The sequence below is a fragment of the Hylobates moloch genome, unplaced genomic scaffold, assembly GCF_009828535.3.
Source record: "Hylobates moloch isolate HMO894 unplaced genomic scaffold, HMol_V3 SCAFFOLD_8, whole genome shotgun sequence".
NCBI classification, from domain to species: Eukaryota; Metazoa; Chordata; class Mammalia; order Primates; family Hylobatidae; genus Hylobates; species Hylobates moloch.
The window spans coordinates 37337425-37362357 of NW_026652283.1; the positions used below are offsets into that span (position 1 = coordinate 37337425).

Sequence of the window (24933 nt, forward strand, 5' to 3'; positions counted from 1 at the left end):
ATTAGACAGACTGCTTTCATTTTTTTCATAAAATAAGTATAATCTCACCATTGTGTGCAAAGTTTTATTTAGAAACTATTGCTTTAGACAGATTCCCAGAAGTAGAAGAACAGTGTGACTATTTTAAAGTTAGGCAGACAGATTTTCATTTATTAAAATAATTTGTTTTAAAGAAAAAGCTTGTTTATCATTTTAAAAAATTTATGTACTGTATTTTTAAGGAAACAGAAACAGGAGACATGGAACAAATTATTTTATTTGAGAAACTATGAAGTAGGCTGGGTGCGGTGGCTCACGCCTGTAATACCAGCACTTTGGGAGGCCAAGGCAGGTGGATCATCTGAGGTCAGGAGTTCGAGACCAGCCTGGCCAACATGATGAAACCCTGTCTCTACAAAAATACAAAAATTAGCTGGGTATGATGACGGGTGCCTGTAATCCCAGCTACTCGGGAGGCTGAGGCAGGAGAATCACTGGAACCCAGGAGGCAGAGGTTGCAGTGAGCCGAGATTGCACCACTGCACTCCAGCCTGGGAAATAAGAGCGAAACTCTATCTCGGGGAAAAAAAAAAAAAAAGAAACTATGAAGTAATACTAAAAATTTTTAGGGCATAATAAAGGCTTGGGTGGAATTTCCTTGAGCAATTTTTTCTGGCACTGGATAGAAATCACAAAAACTAAACCAATTCTGAACAAACCTGTTTCTTCTTCAAGAAGTCTTATTCATAATGATGAAAGGTTTCAATTCATATTCTCTTTCTCCATCTCTCCAATTCTCTTCTCTTTTTCCTTCTTCCTTCCTCTCTGCCTCCACTCTGAGGCTACCCTCTCCAAATCAAGTAAGCCAGGCCCAGCAATTAATGTCATAATTAAAGATAACAAAAGAAAACTCTCCATCACTATCTATTCCATTTTGAGTAGGAGTCTGTAAGGCCACACACAGGATGTTCACACTTACCTGGTTACATAATCACAATCCACATAGGGGTCCTCCTTGGTAAGGCACATGCTATCCTAGTTTCTACTTAATATTAAATAACAATTTATAAAAATTCAGCTTTCAATACATTTTGATTTGAGACACAATGGTATTGAAATAAAAACCCACCACTGTCACTAATAAAAATCCTACCAATGGAAAGGAATGTCTTCCTGCAGTGGCATTAGTCGGGTCTTCTTCCTGCATTAGTGGGATCTAGTGACACACCACATCCCAATTCTCAGCAACTAAAGCTGAGACTGGAGAATATGGCAGGGTTTATCTTTATAGAAACTGATTAGAAGTTAGTCTTCTGAGAGTCTCCTTAGAGAAACGAAGACCATCCACTAAACAGCAAAGAGAGGGACGACACCTGTGCTGTTAACAAGAGATGGTCAAGTTCTGCCAGTTAGTAAGGAGTTGTTAAGGGACCCACACCAAAATCCCCATCAACTCTTGCTTTGTAGGTGCTACAGACTGAATGTCTGTGTTCTCCCAAAATTCGTATGTTGAAATCTAGCTAACCCCCAAAGTGATAGTATTAGGAGGTAGAGCCTTTGGAAGGTAATTAGGTCATGAAGTTGGAGCCCTTGTGAATGGGATTAGTGCTCTTAGAAAACGGACCAGAGAGAGTCTGTCTTCCTCTTCCACCATGTGAGAACATAGCTAGAATGCAGTGTCTATGCAGATGGCCCCTCACTAGACACCAAATCAGCCAGCACCTTCAGTTGGGATTTCCCAGCCTCCAGAACACTGAGAAATAAATTTCTGTTGTTTATAAACCACCCAGTTCATGGTATTCTGTTATAGCAGCCTGAATGAATTAAGACAATAAATTAGCTTACAAAGTAGCCAATAAACACAATTTCAAACTCACTGCACATACTAAAAACTAGATAAGTAGATTAAAGAACCAGAACTATTAGATTAGGGGAGAAAAGGGGTAGCTATGAAGGGAAAAAAATAAGGAAGGGGTGTGTGGTCCAAGAACTAACACAACAAAAACAAGCAAACAAGTAAAAACAAGTAAAAAAACAACAACAAAAAAAAAAAAACAAAAAAAAACCCTGAAAAACAAACCCAAAACAACAACAACAAAACATGAAGAGAAATAGCACTACTTAGGTTTCTGTCATCAGTTACGTAAGGTTATCCCTCTGTGGCTGCCCACACCCCACACCTCTATCTTCTGATAAGAGGTAAGCTCAGGCCTTACATGGAGCCAGCACAAGAGTTCTCAGTAAAAGAAGGCAGCAGATGGCTATCTGGGTGCTTGGCTCATTTATCCTCTAAGTCATTTATTTGTTCCACAGAAAGCCACTGGCTTGCTAAGGGTCAAAATGCCGTGTGTGATTATTGACTGGAAACAGGGAGATGATGCTGTTAGAGAGAAGAACACTTCAGTCTTCCTACAGCCAAACCTTACATGCAGGGATACCTAAGTGGACTTTCATTTCCTGCACTCAAATAAAGAACTTTTTTCTCTGGCACATAGCAGGATTGGCAGCAATTAATTGTCAGAACTGCGTAAGCTGTACACGTTCTTATAATGTACACAATTAATTGGCTGAACTGCTTATACTGTACACGTTCCAGGACCCAATCAACAAGCCTCTGTGCTCCTCCTGCCAACAATTCAGAGGTTCATGGTGCAGAAAGGGTGCAATACTTAAACTAAGCAGGACAGGCTTCTCCCTCTTTAAGTTGAGAAACGGAAATAAATTGATGACATTCCTTTCTACTTTTGGAATTGCAAAAGGTCCACAATATCTGCCTTTGGATTCAATATATGTATATTTCCAAAAGAGTGAAAAATGCAGACTGACAATCCAAATGCCTTTGCAGCTCTGCAGGCAGGCAAGACAAAAGCAATTTATGATATAATTTCTCTCCACTTTGGATGCAGAGTTGCTTGACCTACCTTAGTGAAAACAGCACAAACTAGAAACTGGTGCTGCTAGCCAGTCATCCCTAATTAGAATGAGATCTGCAGTGCGTACTTTTCTCTTCCCTTCCCTAGTGCATTAAGCAGAAGTTTGAACTCTCAAGTTCTCTCCCAAAAGAAATGCCAAGGCAATTCTAAATGCACAAGGCAATCTTACCACCTTTGCAGAGCTATACATGGCCTTCAGGGTAAGAAGCTAGCTCCTAAGCATGATATATAAGGTCAAATATAACTTATCTGGATCTGAAGATTTCACTTTGCCCCATTTTTTTTTTTAGCAATACTTGCAGTTCTCAATATGTAATGCCAACCTTTGTAATGCCTCCGTGCAACACTGCATGCAGCAAAAGGCCACTCCCACTCCCGAGGTTCATAGTTCAAATTCAATATTCCTCCTCTCATGTCTACCCACTCTCCATATTAGACCACAAAGGTCTTGAAATCCTACTCACTAGCAGCAATTTCTTGCCACTTCCCACTAATGGTAAACTAGAAGAAAGAATTCTCTATAGTCAACACATCCTCAGGATCTTCCTTCCAGCATACACCTGAATTCTGTAAGATCCAAGTTTGAATTTTCACCATCCTCCAGGAGACTGTCAGATCTAAAGGTACCATATTTCTAACTTGTCCATTTCTAATTTCACTGGCCATAATTATCCTATAGTATGCTGGAGCTATTTTCTTTGCTGCCCCTTCCCAATGTCCTCTGCAAACCATTATTCTTCTACCTCCCTGTAAAAACCTCTTCTCCTTTGCCATCTTGCTGCCACTTCAACTCTTATTGCATCTCCCAATTTACTCGTCACTCTTCCTATTTTACTGGTGACTTTAACATCTGGCTTTCAAAAGTCCTCCTCATCCCAAGTCTTACCTGAACAGTAAGAAAGTTAAGAGGACAGGCCAGGCGTGGTGGCTCACACCTGTAATCCCAGCACTTTGGGAGGCCGAGGCAGGCAGATCACCTGAGGTCAGGAGTTCGAGACCAGCCCGACCAACGTGGAGAAACCCTGTCTCTACTAAAAATACAAAACATTAGCTGAGCGTGATGGCACATGCCTGTAGTCCCAGCTACTCGGGAGGCTGAGGCAGTAAAAATCACTTGAACCTGGAGGCAGAGGTTGCAGCGAGCCAAGATTGCGCCACTGCACTCCAGCCTGGCAATAGAGTGAGACTCTGTCTCCAAAAAAAAAAAGAACAGTAATAGTAATTCACAGGATTTGTTGTATAGATTAAGAGTTAATACATGTAAAGGGTTCTGAATGGTAACTGGCATATAGTAAATGCTCAGTAAACATCAGTTATTGCTGCTACCATCATTATCATCATCATCATCATCATCATCATCATCATCACCATCACCATCATTAAAGACTACCTCAATGTCCACATGGGTAACTCATTTAACATGTTCTTTGAGCTTGCTGGGTTCTGTGAGGTCCTTGCCTCCAATAAACTTCTCCACTCTACCCCAGCAATCCTCTTCTACAGCTCACCCTAGATTCTGCCATCAGAACTTTTCCACCTCCAAAATCTTAAATTCAAATATTACATACTCTGACCACCACCTCCTATCCTTCCAGCACTCACAATTACCCATTCCTCCGACATCTGCTTCTCATCATGGTAACCTCTAAATGCCAAACTTGTTTACTTCTGTAGCGCCTTGCTATCTTTGCCTCTTTTTATACTTTCTCATACTATCTCTCATCCACTCTTTTTACAACAACCTCGATTTCCATACCTCATTTTCCTTCTGTACAAACTACCTAGCAAAGTTCCTATCTTGGATGAATCAAATTATCAGGCTTTTCTTGACAGAGTTGCTGAGAGCTACTGAGGAGAATCACACAACTGTAAAGATCAGTACCACTGTTATAAATGCATGGTCTCCATCTTCAAGGCTACCCAGCAATATTTCTATTTCCTTACCTAGTTTGCCATCTTCTATCCTTCACGACGGCTATTTTAGACCTTTATCCCACTCCCTAAACCTCTGATTTTCCTGTCTATTACCCACTCCCCCTAATCCCATCTACCTCTACCTCTGTTTCTACTCTCCATAAATGATCTATCACACTTAAGAAAAAACAGGACTGAGATGAGAACTACAATTTCCTTCTACCCAGTATATAAACCCACCCTAGCTGTGTCCTACCCAATCATTTCTCTCTGTCCCAATGAAGGAGGTATCCTGCTTAAGACTAATACTGTACTCTGTGCTCAGTATTCTAACCCTCCTGCCCTATAAGGCAGTGGTTCTGGTGCCTGGGCAGCAGCATTGGCACACTCCAGGAACTTTTTGGAAATGCAAATTCTCAGAACATACTCCAGACCTACTGAGTCAGAAACTATGGAGTTGGGGCCCAGCAATCTTTTTTATTTCCATCTCTTCAGAGCAAGAAACAAAGACCAATTTATTTTTAACAAGGCCTTCAAGTGAGTCTGATGCATGCTAAAGTTTGAGAACCACAGCTCTAAGGGATTATTCATCATTTATCCCTTTTCCTGTCTTTAATCTCCTTTTTTAGTACAATGGTTCTCTTGCCTGAAGAGCCTCCTATTTTACTAGGCCATATACAGTTGGCCTTAAACAATACAGGCTTGAACTGCGCAGGTCCACTTATATGTGAATTTTCTCGTGCCTCTGCCACCCGAGACAGCAAGACCAACTACTCCTCTTCCTCAGCCTACTCAACGTGAAGACAACAAGGATGCCTGTAAGATGATCCACTTCCACTTAATGAATACTAAATATATTTTCCCTTGTGATTTTCTTTTTTCTTTTTCTTTTTTTTTTTTTTAGACAGAGTCTTGCTCTGTCACCCAGGCTGGAGTTCAGTGGTGCAATCTCGGCTCACTGCAGCTTCCACCTCCTGGTTCAAGTGATTCTCATGCCTCAGCCTCCCAAGTAGCTGGGATTACAGGTGTGCACCACCTCGCCTGGCTAATTTTTGTATTTTTAGTAGAGGCGGGGTTTCACCATGTTGGCCAGGCTGGTCTTGAACTCCTGACCTCAAGTGATACACCTGCCTCAGCCTATCCCAGTGCTGACATTACAGGCATAAGCTGCCGTGCCCGGCCCCTTATGATTTTCTTTCTTTCTTTTTTTTTGAGACAGAGTCTTGCTCTGTTGCCCAGGCTGGAGTACAGTGGTGCAATCTTGGCTCACTGCAAGCTCCACCTCCCAGGTTCACGCCATTCTCCTGCCTCAGCCTCCCAAGCAGCTGGGACTACAGGCGCCTGCCATCACGCCCGGCTAACTTTTTGTATTTTTAGTAGAGACAAGGTTTCACCATGTTAGCCAGGATGGTCTCGATCTCCTGACCTTGTGATCCGCCCGCCTTAGCCTCCCAAAGTGCTGGGATTACAGGCTTAAGCCATCGCACCCAGCCAATTTTCTTAACATTTTCTTTTATCTTGTTTAAGAATACAGTATATGATGCATATGACATACACAATATGTGTTAATCGATGGTTTATCTTAGTGGTAAGGCTTCCAGTCAACAGTAGGCTTTTAATAGCTACATTTTGGGGGATTCAGAAGTTTACGCAAATTCCCAACTGCACAAAGGGTTGACATTCCTAACCCCCACACTGTTCAAGGGTCAACTGTATATTCTCGCCCTTTCCAGTCTATTCACCACATAGCCACTATCTGATTATGTCATTCTCTACTTAAAACTCCCTAATGGCTTCCCACTGATCTTCAGATAAAAACCAGTATTTTAATAAGCCTCAAGGTTCTGCACACCTCTCAAGACTTCTCTTCACCACCAGCTCTCTTTCTCCATTTGCCCAGCAACACCAGTCTCTCCCAATTTCTTGAGCATGCCATACTCTAGGGCACCTAACACACTTTGAAATTGTTATTTCCTCTGCTTGAAATACTCTTTTTCCCTGTTTCTTTTCTGAATTCCTACTTCAAATATCAGCTTAAACTTTCTTCCTTTAAAGTGGCCTAACCTGACACCTTAGTTTGTATTAGGTGCCTGTTGGATGCTTTCACAGCACTCTGTATTTACCCTCTCGTTACCCACATCAAGCTTATAATTATTATAATAATTTAATTATTAGAAATGTAATATTCCTTGCCAGAGTATAAGCCTTGTTAGGTCAGAAATCATATTCATCTTATTTATCGTAATATTCCCAGTACCCAGCTTAGTGTAGTACCTCGCAAGTAAACGCACAATGACTATGACTGAGCCTTTATATACACTGTGGGTCTGTCCAGAATGTTTTTTTACCACCATTAACCCTAACCCAGTACAATCCTACACATCCTTCAAGAAATGTTAAACATCTCTGAGAAGTCTTACCTGGACATACACACCACTTGCCTGCTCAAGTGAATCACTTCTTGTGTTCTTACTGTACTGTGTACATAAGTATGTTAATGCAATAATTATACACCACTGTAAATACCTATCTTTATGTATCAGTCTCTACTAGTTTATAAACTCCCTGAGGTCATGAACCATTCTTATTCACCTTTGTATCTCTAAGGCTTAGAAAAGTGCCTGACATTGACAGTAGGTAGCCATAAATGTTTATGGGCATATTAAATCTAGGATTGTTCTCTAATACTGCACTAAAAAGTTTTTTTCTTAATATTAAATCTGGGTTCCAATTCTAGCTATGCTGCATGATCACTGGCAAACTGTTTAACCTCTCTGGGCCTCAGTTTTCTCACCAGGTAAACAGGGCTAATAATGCCTACTTGGAAATATTGCTATGAAAATTAAACAAAATGACACAGTGCAACAATTAGTACACACAGCGCCTGGCATGTGGTAGCCCACTCTGGCTTCAACTTGGTAGAGACAACTAGGACAAAACAAATACAAAAATAAGTCACAGCAATCAAGGAAGACTGAGCAGAGAGTGAGTCATTCCTTTTAATCATTTACCCAAGGAGATCAACAATGAAGAAACATAATAAGCAGAATAAACTCTACTGGTGGTATCTCCCTTGGCATATACAGCTTGGTGAGAATTCACTCCAGAGACCTCTTGGCTAATGGCCACACCCTGCTCCACAGCCCAGCAGGTCAGATCTTGATCTGCAGTACCAAGCATGGTTAATTCTGACTGGAATAGAGACTACCTCATAAAGAATGTGTTTACAGGCAAGAGATGGAGGAGGAGAACTTGACTGTAACCACATCAATCAGCTGTTTTGCAATTTGGCAGAAAATACTGCAGAATGGTTGGTGGTACTAACAGCCACACAACTATACTTACCTGTAGCCAGCTTAGACTAGATAATGAGCAGCTTTCTGCATTTACCAAAACAATGGTCAGACCTACATAGAATGAACATCTCTAGGGTCAAATTACCTTTTGTACATCTGGGCAGCACCAACGAAGCTGACACCAAGCAGCTTTATATATACACTCCTCAGCCTATGAGCACTGCCCGCAAGCATCAGCTTCATTGCTCATGTATACCAAATGTAAGAGCAGATTTAACCATTTCTCTGCTCCTTATTCATAGCATGCTTACCTCTGCAGAGCCACTGGTAGTCACATCACCTAATTCGTTGGAGTCATTCACTTTAGAATGCTGTGTCACTATGGGTGTAACTACTTCACTGGGACTACCTCTCTTCTGAAGCTTCCTGATTAAGCTCTGCTGGTCACTGGAAGCTACAGCAGGTCTGAGTGCAGCTCTGGGTGGGCTCTGCCTCCAAGATGCCCAGTTCCAACCTAGCCCCAGAAGATGTGGTACATCATCCTCAGGTAGAAAGCCCAAATCATCTGCAGTTTGGAATTTTTTTAAAAACACCAGCATGGAATTGGAGGAGTGTGTCCTAAAAGCCCGGCAGCTCTGGGGCCTGCTGCAGTCTGCCTGAATGCACATCCCTTCTAGCCACCAAAAGACATGGCAGGCAGAATCCTGGCAGCAGGCAGCCCAACACGACTGGAGAGAGGGGGTTCCTTCAAGAAGCCAGAGGTGATTTTCTCCCCCAGATCTCAGGCCAACTCCAAATTGTGTCTTCCCCTGCTGGCACCTGCTCTCACTGGCATCTAAAAACAAAGAATGAAAACATTTTCAGACGAAATAAAAACAGAGACTACTGCTCCATAAAGAGCCCTAAGTACCAACATTTGAGGCTATTTTGAAGATGAGTTTTTAAGAGGGTGAGAAAGCCATCTAGTGAGTGGAACAAAGGAAGTGAAACAGAGTGTTTTATGTCTTTGGATATTTTAGGTTCTAGAAATACTGCTCCACATTCATTAATGGTTCTCCTTCTCAATGAGTTCCTGCCATGGAGACCTTTTACACAGAATTTCAGTTCATAAACAGGAAAACAAAAACAAAAAAGAGGTATTCTGGTGGAAGCATATGCAGGGAAGTGGCAAGCTGGGAGGAAGAGGGCAGAGTCCCAATACCTGATGACCTCCCACTCACCTCCAAGGTATTTCTCAGGGACAATGTGAGAACTGTGGGACCAGAAGAACAGGTAGCAATGTGAGAACTGTGGGACCAGAAGAACAGTTTCCCCAGCAAACTGGCAGCAACACAGACTGAGTACTCTGAACCTCATGCAGGTTATAGGCACATTCATTCTTTAACCAATCATTTGCCAAAGTCAAATGGTTTTGCATATCATAGTATCAACCAGAGTAGTAGTCAAGATTACCAAAAATTTTAATCATGAGAGCAATTCCGCTAGAAAGAACTTCCTAATGACAAGTCATGTCATGATAAGAAATAATGGAACATAAGTACAACAGTGACATGCTATGGGTAAACTAGATAATATGGTCCAAAATTTTGGCTAATGTTGCTTATGGATAAACTTTGGACTGTTTTAATTATTTCAAGTATGGCATTGACTTTTCTGAAATAGTATCTCACCTCTGTTTTCTTAGATGAAGTCAAAACTTGTTCTAAATGGAAGTGATTATGTGAGTTCATTTTAAGGTACTGGCTCTATAGGTGTCTATTACTAGCTATCTTCAGGGTTATATAGAAACAGAACTAGGGTGAGGCAAGAGAGGTGCCTCAGGCACAAAATTTAAGGAGATGCTCACTTTCAGAGTCATTCCAGTGCAGGGTTGGCTCACAGGACCTTCATAGTGAGTGTCTCTTTAAATTCTGTGCTCTGGGCACCTCTCTTCTTACCCTAGTCCTGGCCCTGGGGTAATAACATAAAATATATGTTAGAATTACATAGAAAAAATATGCAAATAGAATCAAAACACTGAAGATATGGATAATCATGTCTGCATGTACACACAACTGAAAAGAGCTCTAACGAAAGCAACTGACAATCAGCCAAAGCCAATCTGACTCCCATGGAATACTTACTAAATGTCCAACAGACTAAATGTGGAAACTAGTCAAAGATAAAAGGAAGATAAAGGCAAGCTTCTAGAGTATTGAGTCAGGGGCACTATGGAAGCCAGCACTGGCACCAACCTAACACCAGACCAGGCAATTTAGAAGGCCACAGAAAATAGAACTCCCTTAAAAAAAAAGATGAAGAAATAGCAACTATGAAAAAAAAAATCAAGCTACCAAGAGATACAGAAATACCCCCTCATTTTTATTTACCCTTCCACACAGGCACCAATAGTAAGAATCTCAGTAACAGCTGAGTGAACAGACTTTGTTGAAATCAAATTGTTTTATCAGTAACTACTATTTTTACCTTTATATCAACTTTCCCTCATTCTTCTCATAACAATTTTCTCATACTTAAGAGGTCAACACAGATGAAAATTACCTGTACTTTTTTGTAAGCTGATATATTATTTAATTTTTAAAAATGCAATGCAACTTCCACTTCTGCTCTTGAAGAAGGAATTGCTATGGGGCTTGCCTTCCCACCATGAATAACTAGAAAACTAGACAAAATATATAAAGCAACTGTTTCTAGACACTGGACAACAGGCACTGCAGGACTACGATCCCTGAGAGAAAGGAAACAAACCAGGTGAGCTCTATGAATCCCTTGGCTTTCTGCTGGAGGCATGCTCCAGACTGTGGCACAGGCAAGGAGAAGGCAAGCATAACAGGGCAGTTGCTAAATTGAGGAGACACAGTTCAGGGTGACTGGTAGCTAGAATGTTTTAACAAAGTACCAGAAAGGAAGAAGCTACACAGAGAAAGAGCTCCAGAAATCTGAACAGTAGTCACCTTCAGTTTTGGCTGAACACTGATTTACTAAGGTATAGGTTGAAACTGCATGAGGGAAATCAGAAAATATTTTGAACTGAATGAAAATAATACAATATATAAAAATTTGTGGGATGCAGTTAAAGCAATGTCTTGAGGAACATTCGTAATTTTAAATGCTTATTTCAGAGAACAAAAGTCTATAAAATCAATGATTTAGAGAGACACATGGAGAAAACGACATGTGATGACAGAGGCAGAGATTGGAGTAATACGGCTGCAAGCCAAGGAAAGCCAAGGATTGACAGCAACCACTAGAAGCTAGGGGTAGGCAAGGAAGGAATTCTACCTCCAGTCTCCAAAGATATCAACCCTTCTAACACCTTGATTTTGGATTTCTAGCCTCCAGAACTATTAGCATACACAGGGTTCTCTGCTCTTATCTGGGAGACAGTTCAGGAGACAGATGGCCCAGATCCAGGGATCACTGACATGTGGGGATGTGGCTGTGGCCCGTACCCAGGTTGAACGGAGATACCCTAACACACTTAACAGGACCTGTACAGCCATGTGATGCTGGAAAACTATGGGAATCTTGTGTCTGTGGGCTTCTCTCTTTCAAACCAAAACTAATCACCCAACTGCAGCAAGGAGCCTGCATGGAGGCATTGGAATTGCGTCAGGTACCTCTGCAGTTCAGGAGTACTAGTTTGAAACAAAGATCTTAACCCTAAAGCAAAATACTCTGAAGTTCTGCAGGAGCAAACAAAAAGCGTCATGAAAGAAAGAGGCCTGGATTGAGAGGGAGGAGGTTCCACAGAGATACGGTGCTATAAATGCAAAGAATGTGGGAAAGTACAATTCGAATACAACTCTTCCTCTTTTAGCCACCAGAGCGATCATACTAGTGAAAAACGCCACAAATATAAAGAATGTGGAATAGTCTTTATGAGCAGACTATCTTACTATCACCCCTTTCAAATCATCATAAACTCACATAGGCGAGCAACTTTATAGATGTATTGAATGTGGCAAATTCCTCAAGCACTCAACATTTATTAATCATCAGAGAATTTATTCTAGAGAGAAATACCAATAAACGTGAAAAAGCTTTCAGAAGAAAACAGCCCTTTCTTTTTTTTTTTTTTTTTGAGAGGGAGTCTCACTTTGTCACTGCAGAGCAAGGCGTGAGCCACCGCGCCTGGCCAAAACTGTCCTTTCAAGTCATCAGAGAATTCATACAGTCAGGAACTCTGCAAACACGACTGTGGGAAACTGTTCAGAAGGCAGTCCTTACTCATCAGGAGAGAAAACACAGTGGAGATAGGCCTTTTAAAAACATTCATTCATTCATTCATTCATTCATTTATTTATTTATTTATTTATTTAGAGACAGGGTCCCACTCTATTGCCCAGGCTGGAGAGCAGTGGCACATCACGACTCGATGCAGCCTTGACCTTCGGGCCCAAGCGAACCTCCTGACTCAGCCTCCCAAGATCCTAGGACTACGGGTGAGCATCACTGTGTCTGGCTAATTTTTTAACTTTTTGTCAGAGATGGGGTCTCCCTATGTTGCCCAGGCTGCTCTTGAACTCCTGGGCTCAAGCAATCCCCTGACCTTCGCTTCCCAAAGTGTTGGGATTACAGGTGTGAGTCACTGTGCCTGGCTGAAAAAAAAGCCTTTTAAATGTAAGGAATGTGGGAAAGCTTTCAGAGATAACTCAACTTTGTTGGAGTATCAGAAAAACCATCTTAGTGAAAAAGTACATTGGTGTAATAAATACAGAAAAGCCTTTAGTAAGAGCTTGACTCTTATTAGTCATCAAAGATTTCATACAGGAGAGAAACTCTATCACCATATTAAATGTGAAATCTTTTTCAGGTATAGAAAGATATGCTGGGCAAATCTCCTTTGCTGGGCATCAGAAAACTCATAGTGGAAATAAACCCTATCAGGGCAATGACTGTAGGAAAGCCTTTACAAAGAGCTCAACTCTTATTGGACATCAAGGAATTCATACTGGGGGGGGGGAAAAAAAACAAAAAAACAAAAAACCTTTCACTATAAGAAATGTGGGAAAGCCTTCGGGCACAGCCAAGGCCTTGCTGAAAATCAGAAAATCCGTATCTTATGAATGTAATGAATGTGGGAAGCTTTTCCCCAAAGTTCAGCCCTTAAACAACGTAAGAAAATTTATAACAAAGTCATCAAGCCAGGCATGGTGGCTCATGCCTATAATCCCAGCACTTTGGGAAGATGAGGTGGGAGGACCACTTGAGCCCATGAGTTCAAGACCAGACTGGGCAACATAGTGAGACACCATCTCTACGAAAGATAAAAATTACTAAAAATTAAAATTTTTAAAAAGAATGGGTCATCAAATGTAGTGTGGTAAACATGCAAAAGTAGTTTATGTCTTCTGACCATCAAAGAGGAGACATTTAATAAGTGCACCTCTATCTAGAAACCTTCTCACTTGTAAGGATGTTCACCGTAGTATGGTTTGTATTAGTGAAATAGCTGAAGAACCTAAATGTCTGTCAATATGGAAACAGTTGCTGCAGAATACTATGTATCATTTGAAAGAAATGGCACAGAATTTTATATACAGCCATAGAAATATCTCCCTTGATAACTTAAGTGGAAAAAGCAAGTTGCAGAAAAATCTATATATTATGTTCTTATTTATATTTTTAACAATGAAGCTATTTTTGTTTGTCCACATGTATTACCTGGATTCAAAAAGATCTAAGCCAGGCGTGGTGGCTCATGCCTGTAATCCCAGCACTTTGGGAGGCTGAGGAAGATGGATCACTTGAGGTCAGGAGTTCGAGACCAGCCTGGCCAACATGGCAAAACCTTGTCTACTAAAAATACAAAAATTATCCAGGTGTGGTGGTGCACATCTGTAATCCCAGCTACTCAGCAGGCTGAGGCAGAAGAATTGCTGCAAATGGGAGGGGGAGGTTGCAGTGAGCCAAGATCATGCCACTGCACTCCAGCCTGGACAACAGAGCAAGACTCTGTCTTGAAAAAAAATAAAATAAAATAAAATAAAAAGATCTGGAAAAATAAAAGCCAAACTTAGACAAAAAAAAAAAAAAATCAATGATCTTTGCTTCCATCATAAAATCTGGGGAAAAAAAGAGTAAATTAAACCCCAAAGTAAGTAAAGGAAAGAAATGATAAAGAGAAGAGAAACAAAAAACAGTAGAGAAAAATCAATGAAACAAAAGTCTGGTTGTTCAAAAAATCAATAAAGCTGATAAATCTCTAGTCGGACTGACCACAGGCAAAAAAAGGAGTAGTCAAAAGTTACCAGAATCAAGAATGAAAGAAGGGACCAGGTGCAGTGGCTCATGCCTGTAATCCCAGCACTTTGGGAGGCTAAGGCAGGCAGATCACTTGAGGTCAGGAGTTCGAGATGAGCCTGGCCAGCATGGTGAAACCCCATCTCTACTAAAAATACAAAAATTAACTGGGCATGGTGGCATGCACCTGTAATTCCAGCTACTTGGGAGGCTGAGGCAGGAGAATCGCTTGAACCCAGGAAGTGGAGGTTGCAGTGAGCCGAGATTGCACCACTGTACTCCAGCCTGGGCAACAGGACGAGACTCCAACTCAAAAAAAATAAAAAAAAAAAAAGAATGAAAGAAGGGATATTACTACAGATTCAATAAACCAGGGGCTATACACTATAGCCCAGGGGCCAATTTTGGCTGCTGCCTATTTTTGTAAATAAATTTTTATTGGAACTCATTTACGTATGTGTTATCTATAGTTGCCTTTGCTCTACCATGGCAGAGTTAAGTAGTTGTCATAGAACTTACAGCCCACAAAGCCTAAAATATTTACTATCTGGCCCCTTAAGAAAAAGCTTGTCAACCTCTGGTCTAAGAGAATGTACCTTTGTTTGATTCACTATTTACTACTGAGTAGAGCTTAAATTTAGATGTTAACTTATAGAATATAAGTTATAAATGATAAGTTACAAATGATTTTGATTTATATATATATATATATAAATCATATCTATATAACATATAGATATTTTTTTTCTGTCCAGTATAAAATATAACCCCTGGCTGCACATGATGGCTCACTCCCATAATCCCAGCACTTTGGAAAGCTGAGACAGGAGAATTGTTTGAGCTCAGAAGTTTGAGACCAGCCCAGGCAACATAGTGAGACCTTGTCTTTACTAAAAAATTCAAAAAATCAGTCAGGTGTGGTGGTGTGCACTTGTAGTCTCAGCTACTCAGGAGGCTGACGCAGTAGGATTGCTTGAGCTTGGGAGATACTGGCTGCATTAAGCTATGATAATGCCATCACACTCCAGCCTGGGAGACAGTAAGATCCTGTCTCAAAAAATAAAACAAAACAAAAATAATATACGTAACTTCCAATGTTTCAGTTTTAGTGTTCTGTAAGATATTAATATTTCACATCTAACTTACAAACTTATTTCATCATTCTTTTCCTGACAACATAAATCTGTGTTTCTTAAAAGCAGTTTTACTGCCCACTGATTCCCTCATTCATGAGTTAAATCTCTGACAGACGTTTCCTTTGTATTTGTGAAAGTGATGTCTTTAACATTTTGAAATTTATATACTCAAACACACAAGGTTCACACTCATTTACAGAGGCCACAAAACATAGGAGAATTACCAAATTTCAGGGAAAGAAATATTTTAAAAATATATTTAGTTCAATTCCCATCTAGAGCTAAAATCCCCTCTAAAACAATTCAAAGTATTTTCCAGCCTTTTTTTTTTTTTTTGAGACAGAGTCTCGCTCTGTTGCCCAGGCTGGAGTGCAGTGGCGCGATCTCGGCTCACTGCAAGCTCCACCTCTTGGGTTCACACCATTCTCCTGCCTCAGCCTCTGGAGTAGCTGGGACTACAGGCTCCCGCCACCACGCCCGGCTAATTTTTTGTATTTTTTAGTAGAGACGGGGTTTCACCGCGTTAGCCAGGAAGGTCTTGATCTCATGACCTCGTGATCCGCCCACCTCGGCCTCCCAAAGTGCTGGGATTACAGGCATGAGCCACAGTGCCCAGCCTTTTTCCAGCCTTTTAAATTACCTCCTGTAGTTGAGAATTCATTAACAAGGCAGGCAATTCTAAATTTATATATTCTAGTCTATTAGTTCTTCCTGGGGTAATGGTTAAGTGAATTACGGCATAGCAACTTAACGACTATCATTAAAAGATCATTATAAAGACCAGGTGGCAAGATGGAAAATTGTTTACAATGTAACCCTAAGAGTAAAAAGCTAAATATAAAAGTGCACACATAGTCGGGTTGACAACCAAAATGTCTATAAATGGGCAAGAGATGAAAGTAAACACATATGAAATCAACAAACATTTACTGTGTTGGAAAGTATCATCGATGCTGGGATAAAAAAAAAAAAAACTTACAAAATGGGCATAATGCCCCCACTTAAAAGGCACAGAGTGGCAACCTGGATAAAAAACAAGACCCAATGGCATTCTGTCTTCTCACTTCTCACTTGTAAGGATGAGCGACACATAACGACACTCATAGGCTCAAAATAAAGGGATGGAGGAAAGTCTACCAAGCAAATGGAAAACCGAAAAAATTAGGAGTTGCAATCCTAATTTCAGACAAAACAGATTTTAAACCAACAAAGATCAAAAAAGACAAAGAAAGGCATTACAAAATGGTAAAGGGTTCAATTCAACAAGAAAACCTAACCATCCTAAATATATATGGACCCAACACAGGAGGACCCAGATTCATAAAGCAAGTTCTTAGAGACCTACAAAGAAATGTAGACTCCCACACAATAATAGTGGGAGACTTAAACACTCCACTGACAGTATTAGACAGATCACTGAGGCAGAAAATTAACAAAGATATTCAGGACCTGATCTCAGCATTGGACCAAAGGGATCTGACAGACCTCTACAGAACTCTTCAACCAAAAACAACAGAATATACATTCTTCTTATAGACACATGGCACATACTCTAAAATTGACCACTTAATTGGACATAAAACAATCCTCAGCAAATACAAAAGAACCAAAATTAAGGCCGGGCGCAGTGGCTCACACCTGTAATCTCAACACTTTGGGAGGCCGAGGCGGGTGGATCACCTGAGGTCAGGAGTTCGAGGCCAGCCTGGCCAACATGGTGAAACCCCGTCTCTATTAAAAATACAAAATTAGCCGGGCGTGGTGGCACACACCTGTAATCCCAGCTACTTGGGAGGCTGAGATAGGAGAATTCCTTGAACCTGGGAGGCAGAGGTTGTAGTGAGCCAAGATCTGCCATTGCACTCCAGCCTGGGCAAAAAGAGTGAAACTCATCACCAAAAAAAAAAAAAAAAAAAAAAAAAGAAAATATAAGTCAAAACTAAGAAAATCACTCAAAACCATGCAATTACATGAATTACATGAAAATTAAACAACATGCTCCTGAATGAATTTTGGGTAAATAATGAAATTAAGGCAGAAATCAAGAAGTTATTTGAAATAGCGAGAACAAAGATACAACATACCAGAATCTCTGGGACACAGCTAAGGCAGTGTTAAAAGGGAAATTCATAGCACTAAATACCCACATCAAAAAGTTAGAAAGATCTCAAATTAACAACCTAACGTCACAACTGAAAGAGAAGCAAGAACAAATCAAACCCAAAGCTAGTAGAAGACAAGAAATAACCGAAATCGGAGGTGAACTGAAGGCAATCAAGACACAAAAAAAATTCAAAAGATCAACAAATCCAGGAGCTGGTTTTTTGAAAAAATTAATAAGATAGGCCACTAACTAAACTAATAAAGAAGAAAAAGAGAGGATATCCAAATAAACACAATTAGAAATGATGAAGAGGATGTTACACTGACCCCCCAGAAATAAAAATAACCATTAGAAGCTACTTGAACACCTCTACGCATACAAACTAGAAAACCTGGAAGAGATGGATAAATTCCTGGACACATACACTCTCCCAAGATTGAACCAAGAAGAAACTGATTCCCTGAACAGACCAATAATGAGCTCTAAAACTGAATCAGTAATAAATAGCCTACCAACCAAAAAAAGCCCAAGACCAGATGGATTCCCAGCTGAATTCCACGAGATGTACAAAGAAGAGCTGGTACCTTCCTATTAAAACTATTCCAAAAAATGGAAGAGGAGGAACTTCTCCCCAACTCAATCTATGAGGCCAGCATCATCCTGATACCAAAACTGGGCAAAGACACAACTAAGAAAGAAAACTTCAGGCCAATATCCTTGATGCATATCAACACAAAAATCCTCAACAAAATACTTGCAAACTGAATCCAGCAGCACATCAAAAAGCTAATCCACCACAATCAAGTGGGCTTCATCCCCAGGATGCAAGTTTGGGTCAACATACACAAATCAATAAATGTGATTCATCACACAAAAAGAACTAAAGACAAAAACCACAGGATTATCTCAATAGGTACAGAAAAGGCTTTCTATAAAATTCAACATCCCTTCATGTTAAAAACTCTCAATAAACTAGATATTGAAGGAACATACCTCAAAGTAATAAGAACCATTTATGACAAACCCACAGCCAACAAACATCATACTAAATGGGCAAAAGCTGGAAGCATTCCCTTTGAAAACCAGCACGAGACAAGGATTCCCTCTTTTACCAATCTTATTCAACACAGTATTAGAAATCCTAGACATAGCAATAAGCTAAGAGAAAGAAATAAAGGGCATTCAAATAGGAGGCGAGGAAGTCCAACTATCCCTGTTTGCATTCAACATGATTCCATATCTAGAAAACCACATAGTCTCAGCCCAAAAGCTCCTTCAACTGATAAACAACTTCAGCAAAGTTTCAAGAGACAAAATCAATGTACAAAAATCACTAGCATTCCTACACACCAACACCACTCAAGCCAAGAGCCAAATCAGGAAGGCAATCCCATTTGCAATTGCCACAAAAAGAATAAAATACCTAGGAATACAGGTATTCCAGACAGAGGTGAAAGAGCTCTACAATGAGAATTATAAAACACTGCTGAAAAAAATCAGAGAAGACACAAATAAATGGAAAAACATGCCATGCTCATGAATAGGAAGAATCAGTATCATTAAAATGGTCATACTACCCAAATCAATTTACAGACTCAATGCTATACCTATCAAACTACCAATGACATTCTTCACAGAACTAGGAAAAAAAACTATTTTAAAATTCATTATGGAACCAAAAAAGAGCCCAAATAGCCCATACAATGCTAAGCCAAAAGACCAAAGCTGGTGGCACATCACCGGACTTCTAACTATACTAGGGCTACAGCAACCAAAACAGCATGGTAATGGTACAAAAATTGGCACATAGACCAATGGAACAGAAGAGAGAGCCCAGAAACAAAGCTACACACCTACAAACATCTGAGTTTTGACAAAGCTGACAAAAACAAGCAATGAGGAAAAGACACCTTACTCAATAAATGGTGCTGGGATAACTGGCTAGCCATATGCAGAAGATTAAAGCTGGACCCCCTTCCTTATACCATATACAAAAATCAAATCAAGATGGATTAAAGACCTAAATGTAAAACCCAAAACTATAAAAACCCTGGAAGACAACGACAACCTAGGCAATACCATCCTAGGAACATAGAAACAGACACAGATTTCATGACAAAGACACCAAAAGCAATCACAACAAAAGCCAAAATTGACAAATGGGATCTAATTAAACTTAAGAGCTTCTGAACAGCAAAAGAAACTATCAACAGAGTAAAGAGACAATCTACAGAATGGGAGAAAATACTTGCAAACTATGCATCTGACAAAAGTCTAATATCCAGCATTTATAAGGAACTTAAACAAATTTACAAGAGAAAAACAACCTCAATAAAAAGTGGGCAAAGGACATTAACACACACTTTTCAAAAGAAGACATACAGGCAACCAACAAGCATATTTTAAAAAGTTCAATATCACTGATCATTAGAGAAATGCAAATCAAAACACAATGAGATACTATCTCACACCAGTCAGAATGGCTATTATCAAAAAGCCAAAAAATAACAGATGCTGGCAAGATTGCGGAGAAAAGGAACATTTATACACTGCTGGTGGGAGTATAAATTAGTTCAACCATTGTGGAAAGCAGTATGGCAATTCCTCAAAGAGCTAAAAGTAGAACTACCATCAGTTCAACAATCCTATTACTGGGTATATACCCAGAGGAACAGAAATCATTCCACCATAAGACATATGCATGTGAGTGTTCATTACAGCACTATTCACAACAGCAAAGACATGGAATCAACCTAAATGTTCATCAGTGACAGATTGGATAAAGAAAATGTGGTACATATATACCATGGAATACTATGCAACCATAAAAAAAGAGATCATGTCTTTTGCAGGAACATGGATAGACCTGGAGGCTATTATCTTTAGCAAACTAAACGCAGGAACAGAAAACCAAATTCTCACTTATAAGTGGGAGCTAAATGATGAGAACTCATGAACACAAAGAAAGGAACAACAGACACTGGAATCTACTTGAGGGTAGAGGTGAGAGGAGGAAGAGGAGCAGAAAAAAATAACTGTTGGGTACTAGGCTTAATACCTAGGTGATGAAATAATCTATATAACAAACCCCTGTGACACGAGTTTACTTATATAACAAACCTTCAGATGTGCCTCCGAACCTAAAATAAAAGTTAAAAAATTGGCCAGGCACAGTAGCTCACGCTTGTAATCCCAGCACTTTGGGAGGCCGAGGTGGGTGGATTACTTGATGTTAGGAGTTTGAGACCAGCCCGGCCAACATGGTGAAACCTTGTCTCTACTAAAAATACAAAAATTAGCCAGGCGTGATTACACCTGTAATCCCAGCTACTCAGGAGGCTGAGGCAAGAGAATTGCTTGAACCCAGGAGGCGGAGGTTCCAGTGAGCCAAGATCAAGAGCAAGACTCTGTCTCAAAAAAAAAAAAAAAAAAAGGCTTGCTTGCTCAAATTCTCCTTACAGTTTTACTAATGTCAGAGGATGATGAGTTATGGGGCTATTTCTTACTTAAAATGAATTACGTGGCATATTTGGTGTAGCCCATCTGAATGTCCTAAAATTATCTCCATTTAACAGATAGAGAGACAGGTACAAACCAGGCAAATCTGGTGTCCTTGGAACATGAAATTTTGAGAGGAAAATAAATCAAAACAGGTAGGAGGTAGAAACTAGAATACTCAAACAAAGGCCCAGAGGCTTAGAAAGAACATGGTAAGAATTAAAAGTGATTGTAAGCTATATTTGTTTTAAAAAAAACAATTAAAAGTGATTCAGTACAGTGAAATATAGTTTTTTTTCCCTGTATAACCTCAACCATATGATGGCTTCTAATTCTATGTAAACTTCCACTGCTCTCAAATGTGGATCCACATTTCCAGCCCAGGCTGCTTCCCTGCTGCCTTTCAGTGACAATTAAAACACCCAAATTATTTATCTTCCTGTTACATGAAATAAAAGTAAAACCACTTAACAGAGCAGACCTTGATTACATGGTGCTTAGGTGACATTCCTGAACCTCACACAGTGGCCTTCAAAATTCTGTGTGGCATGGCCTGACCTCTGTCCCCAGACATCTCTTATCATTCTCCAGACCAGGATCTATGTGCTCAAACCAGACCAGTGAAAAGAACTCTTTTCAAAGTTCTTTTTCAAAAGAACTTTGTTCTGTCTTTCTTCCCACAGGAAACTAAAACTATGAGCATAGATGAGATTATTCAGGAAGAGAAAGAGAAGATATGTTTCAGATTCATCTTCGTATTTGTCCTTATTCAGCTCCAATTCTATAGTCCATCACTTCAACCTCTCCAGTACTGATATTCTCCACTCCTTTGCCCTGGCTATCTGGGAAAATGGCAATCATGGATGAATCTGTTCTGAGAGCTGGGAAAAAAATGATCCAACTTCACAGACTAATCTCACTCTAAGTAAATGATCTCCATTCTTTTTTTTTTTTTTTTTTTTTTTTGAGACGGAGTCTCACTCTGTCACCCAGGCTGGAGTGCAGTGGCGCGATCTCGGCTCACTTCAAGCTCCGCCTCCCGGGTTTACACCATTCTCCTGCCTCAGCCTCCAGAGTAGCTGGGACTACAGGCGCCCGCCACCACGCCTGGCTAATTTTTTCTATTTTTTTAGTAGAGACGGGGTTTCACCGTGTTAGCCAGGACGGTCTCGATCTCTTGACCTTGTGATCCGCCCGCCTCGGCCTCCCAAAGTGCTGGGATTACAGGTGTGAGCCACCACGCCCGGCCATGGTCCCCATTCTTATAAGCAGTGGGCTTCCTGGCCATTCTCCGAGTTTCTACCTTCATTATTTATTTCATTTCCCACAGTAGCCACCCTCAAATCTTTTTTCTTTTTTTTTTTTTTTGAGACGGAATCTCACTCTGTCACCCAGGCTGGAGTGCAGTGGCACGATCTTGGCTCACTGCAACCTCTGCCACCCGGGTTCAAGTGATTCTTCTGCCTCAGCCTCCTAAGTAGCTGGGACTACAGGCATGCGCCACCACGCCTGGCTAATTTTTGTATTTTTAGTAGAGATTCGGTTTCACCATATTGGCCAGGCTGGTCTCAAACTCCTGACCTCATGATCCGCCCACCTCGGCCTCCCAAAGTGCTAGGATTACAGGCATGAGCCACTGCACCTGGCCTCTTTTTTTTCTTTAAGACAGGGTCTCATCCTGTCACCCACACTGAAGTACAGCGGTGCAATCACAGCTCACTGCAGCCTCAAATTCCTAGGCTCAAGCAACCCTCCCACTTAGCCTCCCAAATAGCTGGGACTACACATGTGTGCCACTATACCCAGCTATTTTTTTATGTTTTTTTTTTTTTTTTTGTAGAGATGAGGTCTCACTATGTTGCCTAGGCTGGTCTTGAACTTCTGCCCTTTAATGGTTCTGCTGCTTCAAGCATGAGCAACCTCAATGACTTCCATTCTTTTCAAAATTGAAGCACCCCTACTTCCCTCCTAGCTATTATCCTCATCTTCTTATTCATTCATCCATTCAACAAGTATTTTTGAGCACCTGCTGCATGCTGGGCATTACTTTGGTAGAGTTTATAACTTAGATGGGGGAGACAGAGATTAAAAGACAATAAATATATAGGATTGGAGACTAATATAAATGCTCTGAAGAAAAGAAATTCAGCCTATATAAAATAAAGGTAGCTAAACTTGGAATTTATTGTACAAATAAACTAGCACTATGTGACACGATATCAAACACATTCATTGCATACTGTTTGAGATAGAAAATAATTGGAAACAACTTAAACATTCATCAGTTGATAACTGGTTAAATAAATTATAGAAGGCTGGGTGCAGTGGCTCACTCCTGTAATCCCAGCACTTTGGGAGGCTGAGGCGGGTGGATCATTTGAGGTCAGGAGTTCAAGACCAGCGTGGCCAACACAGTGAAACCCCGTTTCTACTAAAAATACAAAAAGTTAGCTGGGCAGGTGCATGCCTGTAATCCCAGCAACTGGGGGAGGCTGAGGCAAGAGAATCACTTGAACCCGGAAGACGGAGGTTGCAGTGAGCCGAGATTGCACCACTACACTCCAGCCTGGGCGAGAGAGCGAGATTCAGTCTCAAAAAAAATAAATAAAGCCGGGCGCAGGGGCTCACGCCTGTAATCCCAGCACTTCGGGAGGCCAAGGCGGGGGGATCACGAGGTCAGGAGATCAAGACCATCCTGGCTAACATGGTGAAACCCTGTCTCTACTAAAAATACAAAAAATTAGCTGGTCATGGTGGCAGGCGCCTGTAGTCCCAGCTACTCTGGAAGCTGAGGCGGGAGAATGGCGTGAACCCAGGAGGCGGAGCTTGCAGTGAGCCGAGATCGCACCACTGCACTCCAGCCTGGCGAGACTCCGTCTCAAAAAAATAATAATAATAAAATAAATAAATAAACAGGCGAAGGGCGGTGGCTCACGCCTGTAATCCCAGCACTTTGGGAGGCCAAGGCGGGCAGATCACGAGGTCAGGAGATTGAGACCATCCTGGCTAACACGGTGAAGCCCCATCTCTACTAAAAAATACAAAAAATTGGCCGGGCATGGTGGCGGGCGCCTGTAGTCCCAGCTACCTGGGAGGCTAAGGCAAGAGAATGGCATGAACCCGGGAGGTGGAGCTTGCAGTGAGCCGAGATCACACCACTGCACTCCAGCCTGGGCGACAGAGCGGGACTCTGTCTTAAAAATAAAAAATAAATAAAGAAGGAAGGAAGATCCATGCAACTGCTAAAATAAATAAGGCCACTCTGTATAGTTCTAACATAGAATGATATCCAGGATACATTATGTGGGGAGGAAAAAGGTTCAGAGCAGTATGTATAGCATGCTACAATTTGTTGGGGGGGGGAGAAAAAAATATATATATATGCACATATAGGCTATTTTTGGAAGAATATTCATGAAACTTTAGGAGGGGAAGCTAGGTGACTGAAGATGAAAGTAGGAGACTTATTTGTTCTTTATCCATTTATCTATTTATTTGTTTGTTTATTTATTTATTTTTGAGACAGAGTCTCACTCTATCACCCAGGTTGGAGGGCAGTGGCACTGTCTTGGCTCACTGCAACCTCCGCCTCCCAGGTTCAGGCGATTCTCCTGCCTCAGCCTCTTGAGTAGCTGGGATTACAGGCATGCACCACCATGCCCAGCTAATTTTTGTATTTTTAGTAGAGACAGGGTTTCACCATGTTGGTCAGGCTGGTCTCGAACTCCTGACCTTGTGATTCGCCTTCCTTGGCCTCTCAAAGTGCTGGGATTACAGGCGTGAGCCACTGTGCCCAGCCTATCCTTTTATATCTTTTGAATTTGTAC

At 40.9% G+C, this 24933-nt stretch overlaps 1 protein-coding gene across 5 annotated transcripts in view; it reads right to left on the reverse strand.

The window, feature by feature from the left end:
• Positions 1-24933, reverse strand: part of KIAA0319L (KIAA0319 like) — a 124710-nt gene that overhangs the window by 63080 nt on the left and 36697 nt on the right. For all 5 annotated transcript variants that reach the window (XM_032160221.2, XM_032160220.2, XM_032160222.2 and 2 more), the window contains exon 3: positions 8434-8957. In XM_032160221.2, the coding sequence (XP_032016112.1) occupies positions 8434-8957 (524 nt within the window). The remainder of the gene's footprint in view (positions 1-8433; positions 8958-24933) is intronic.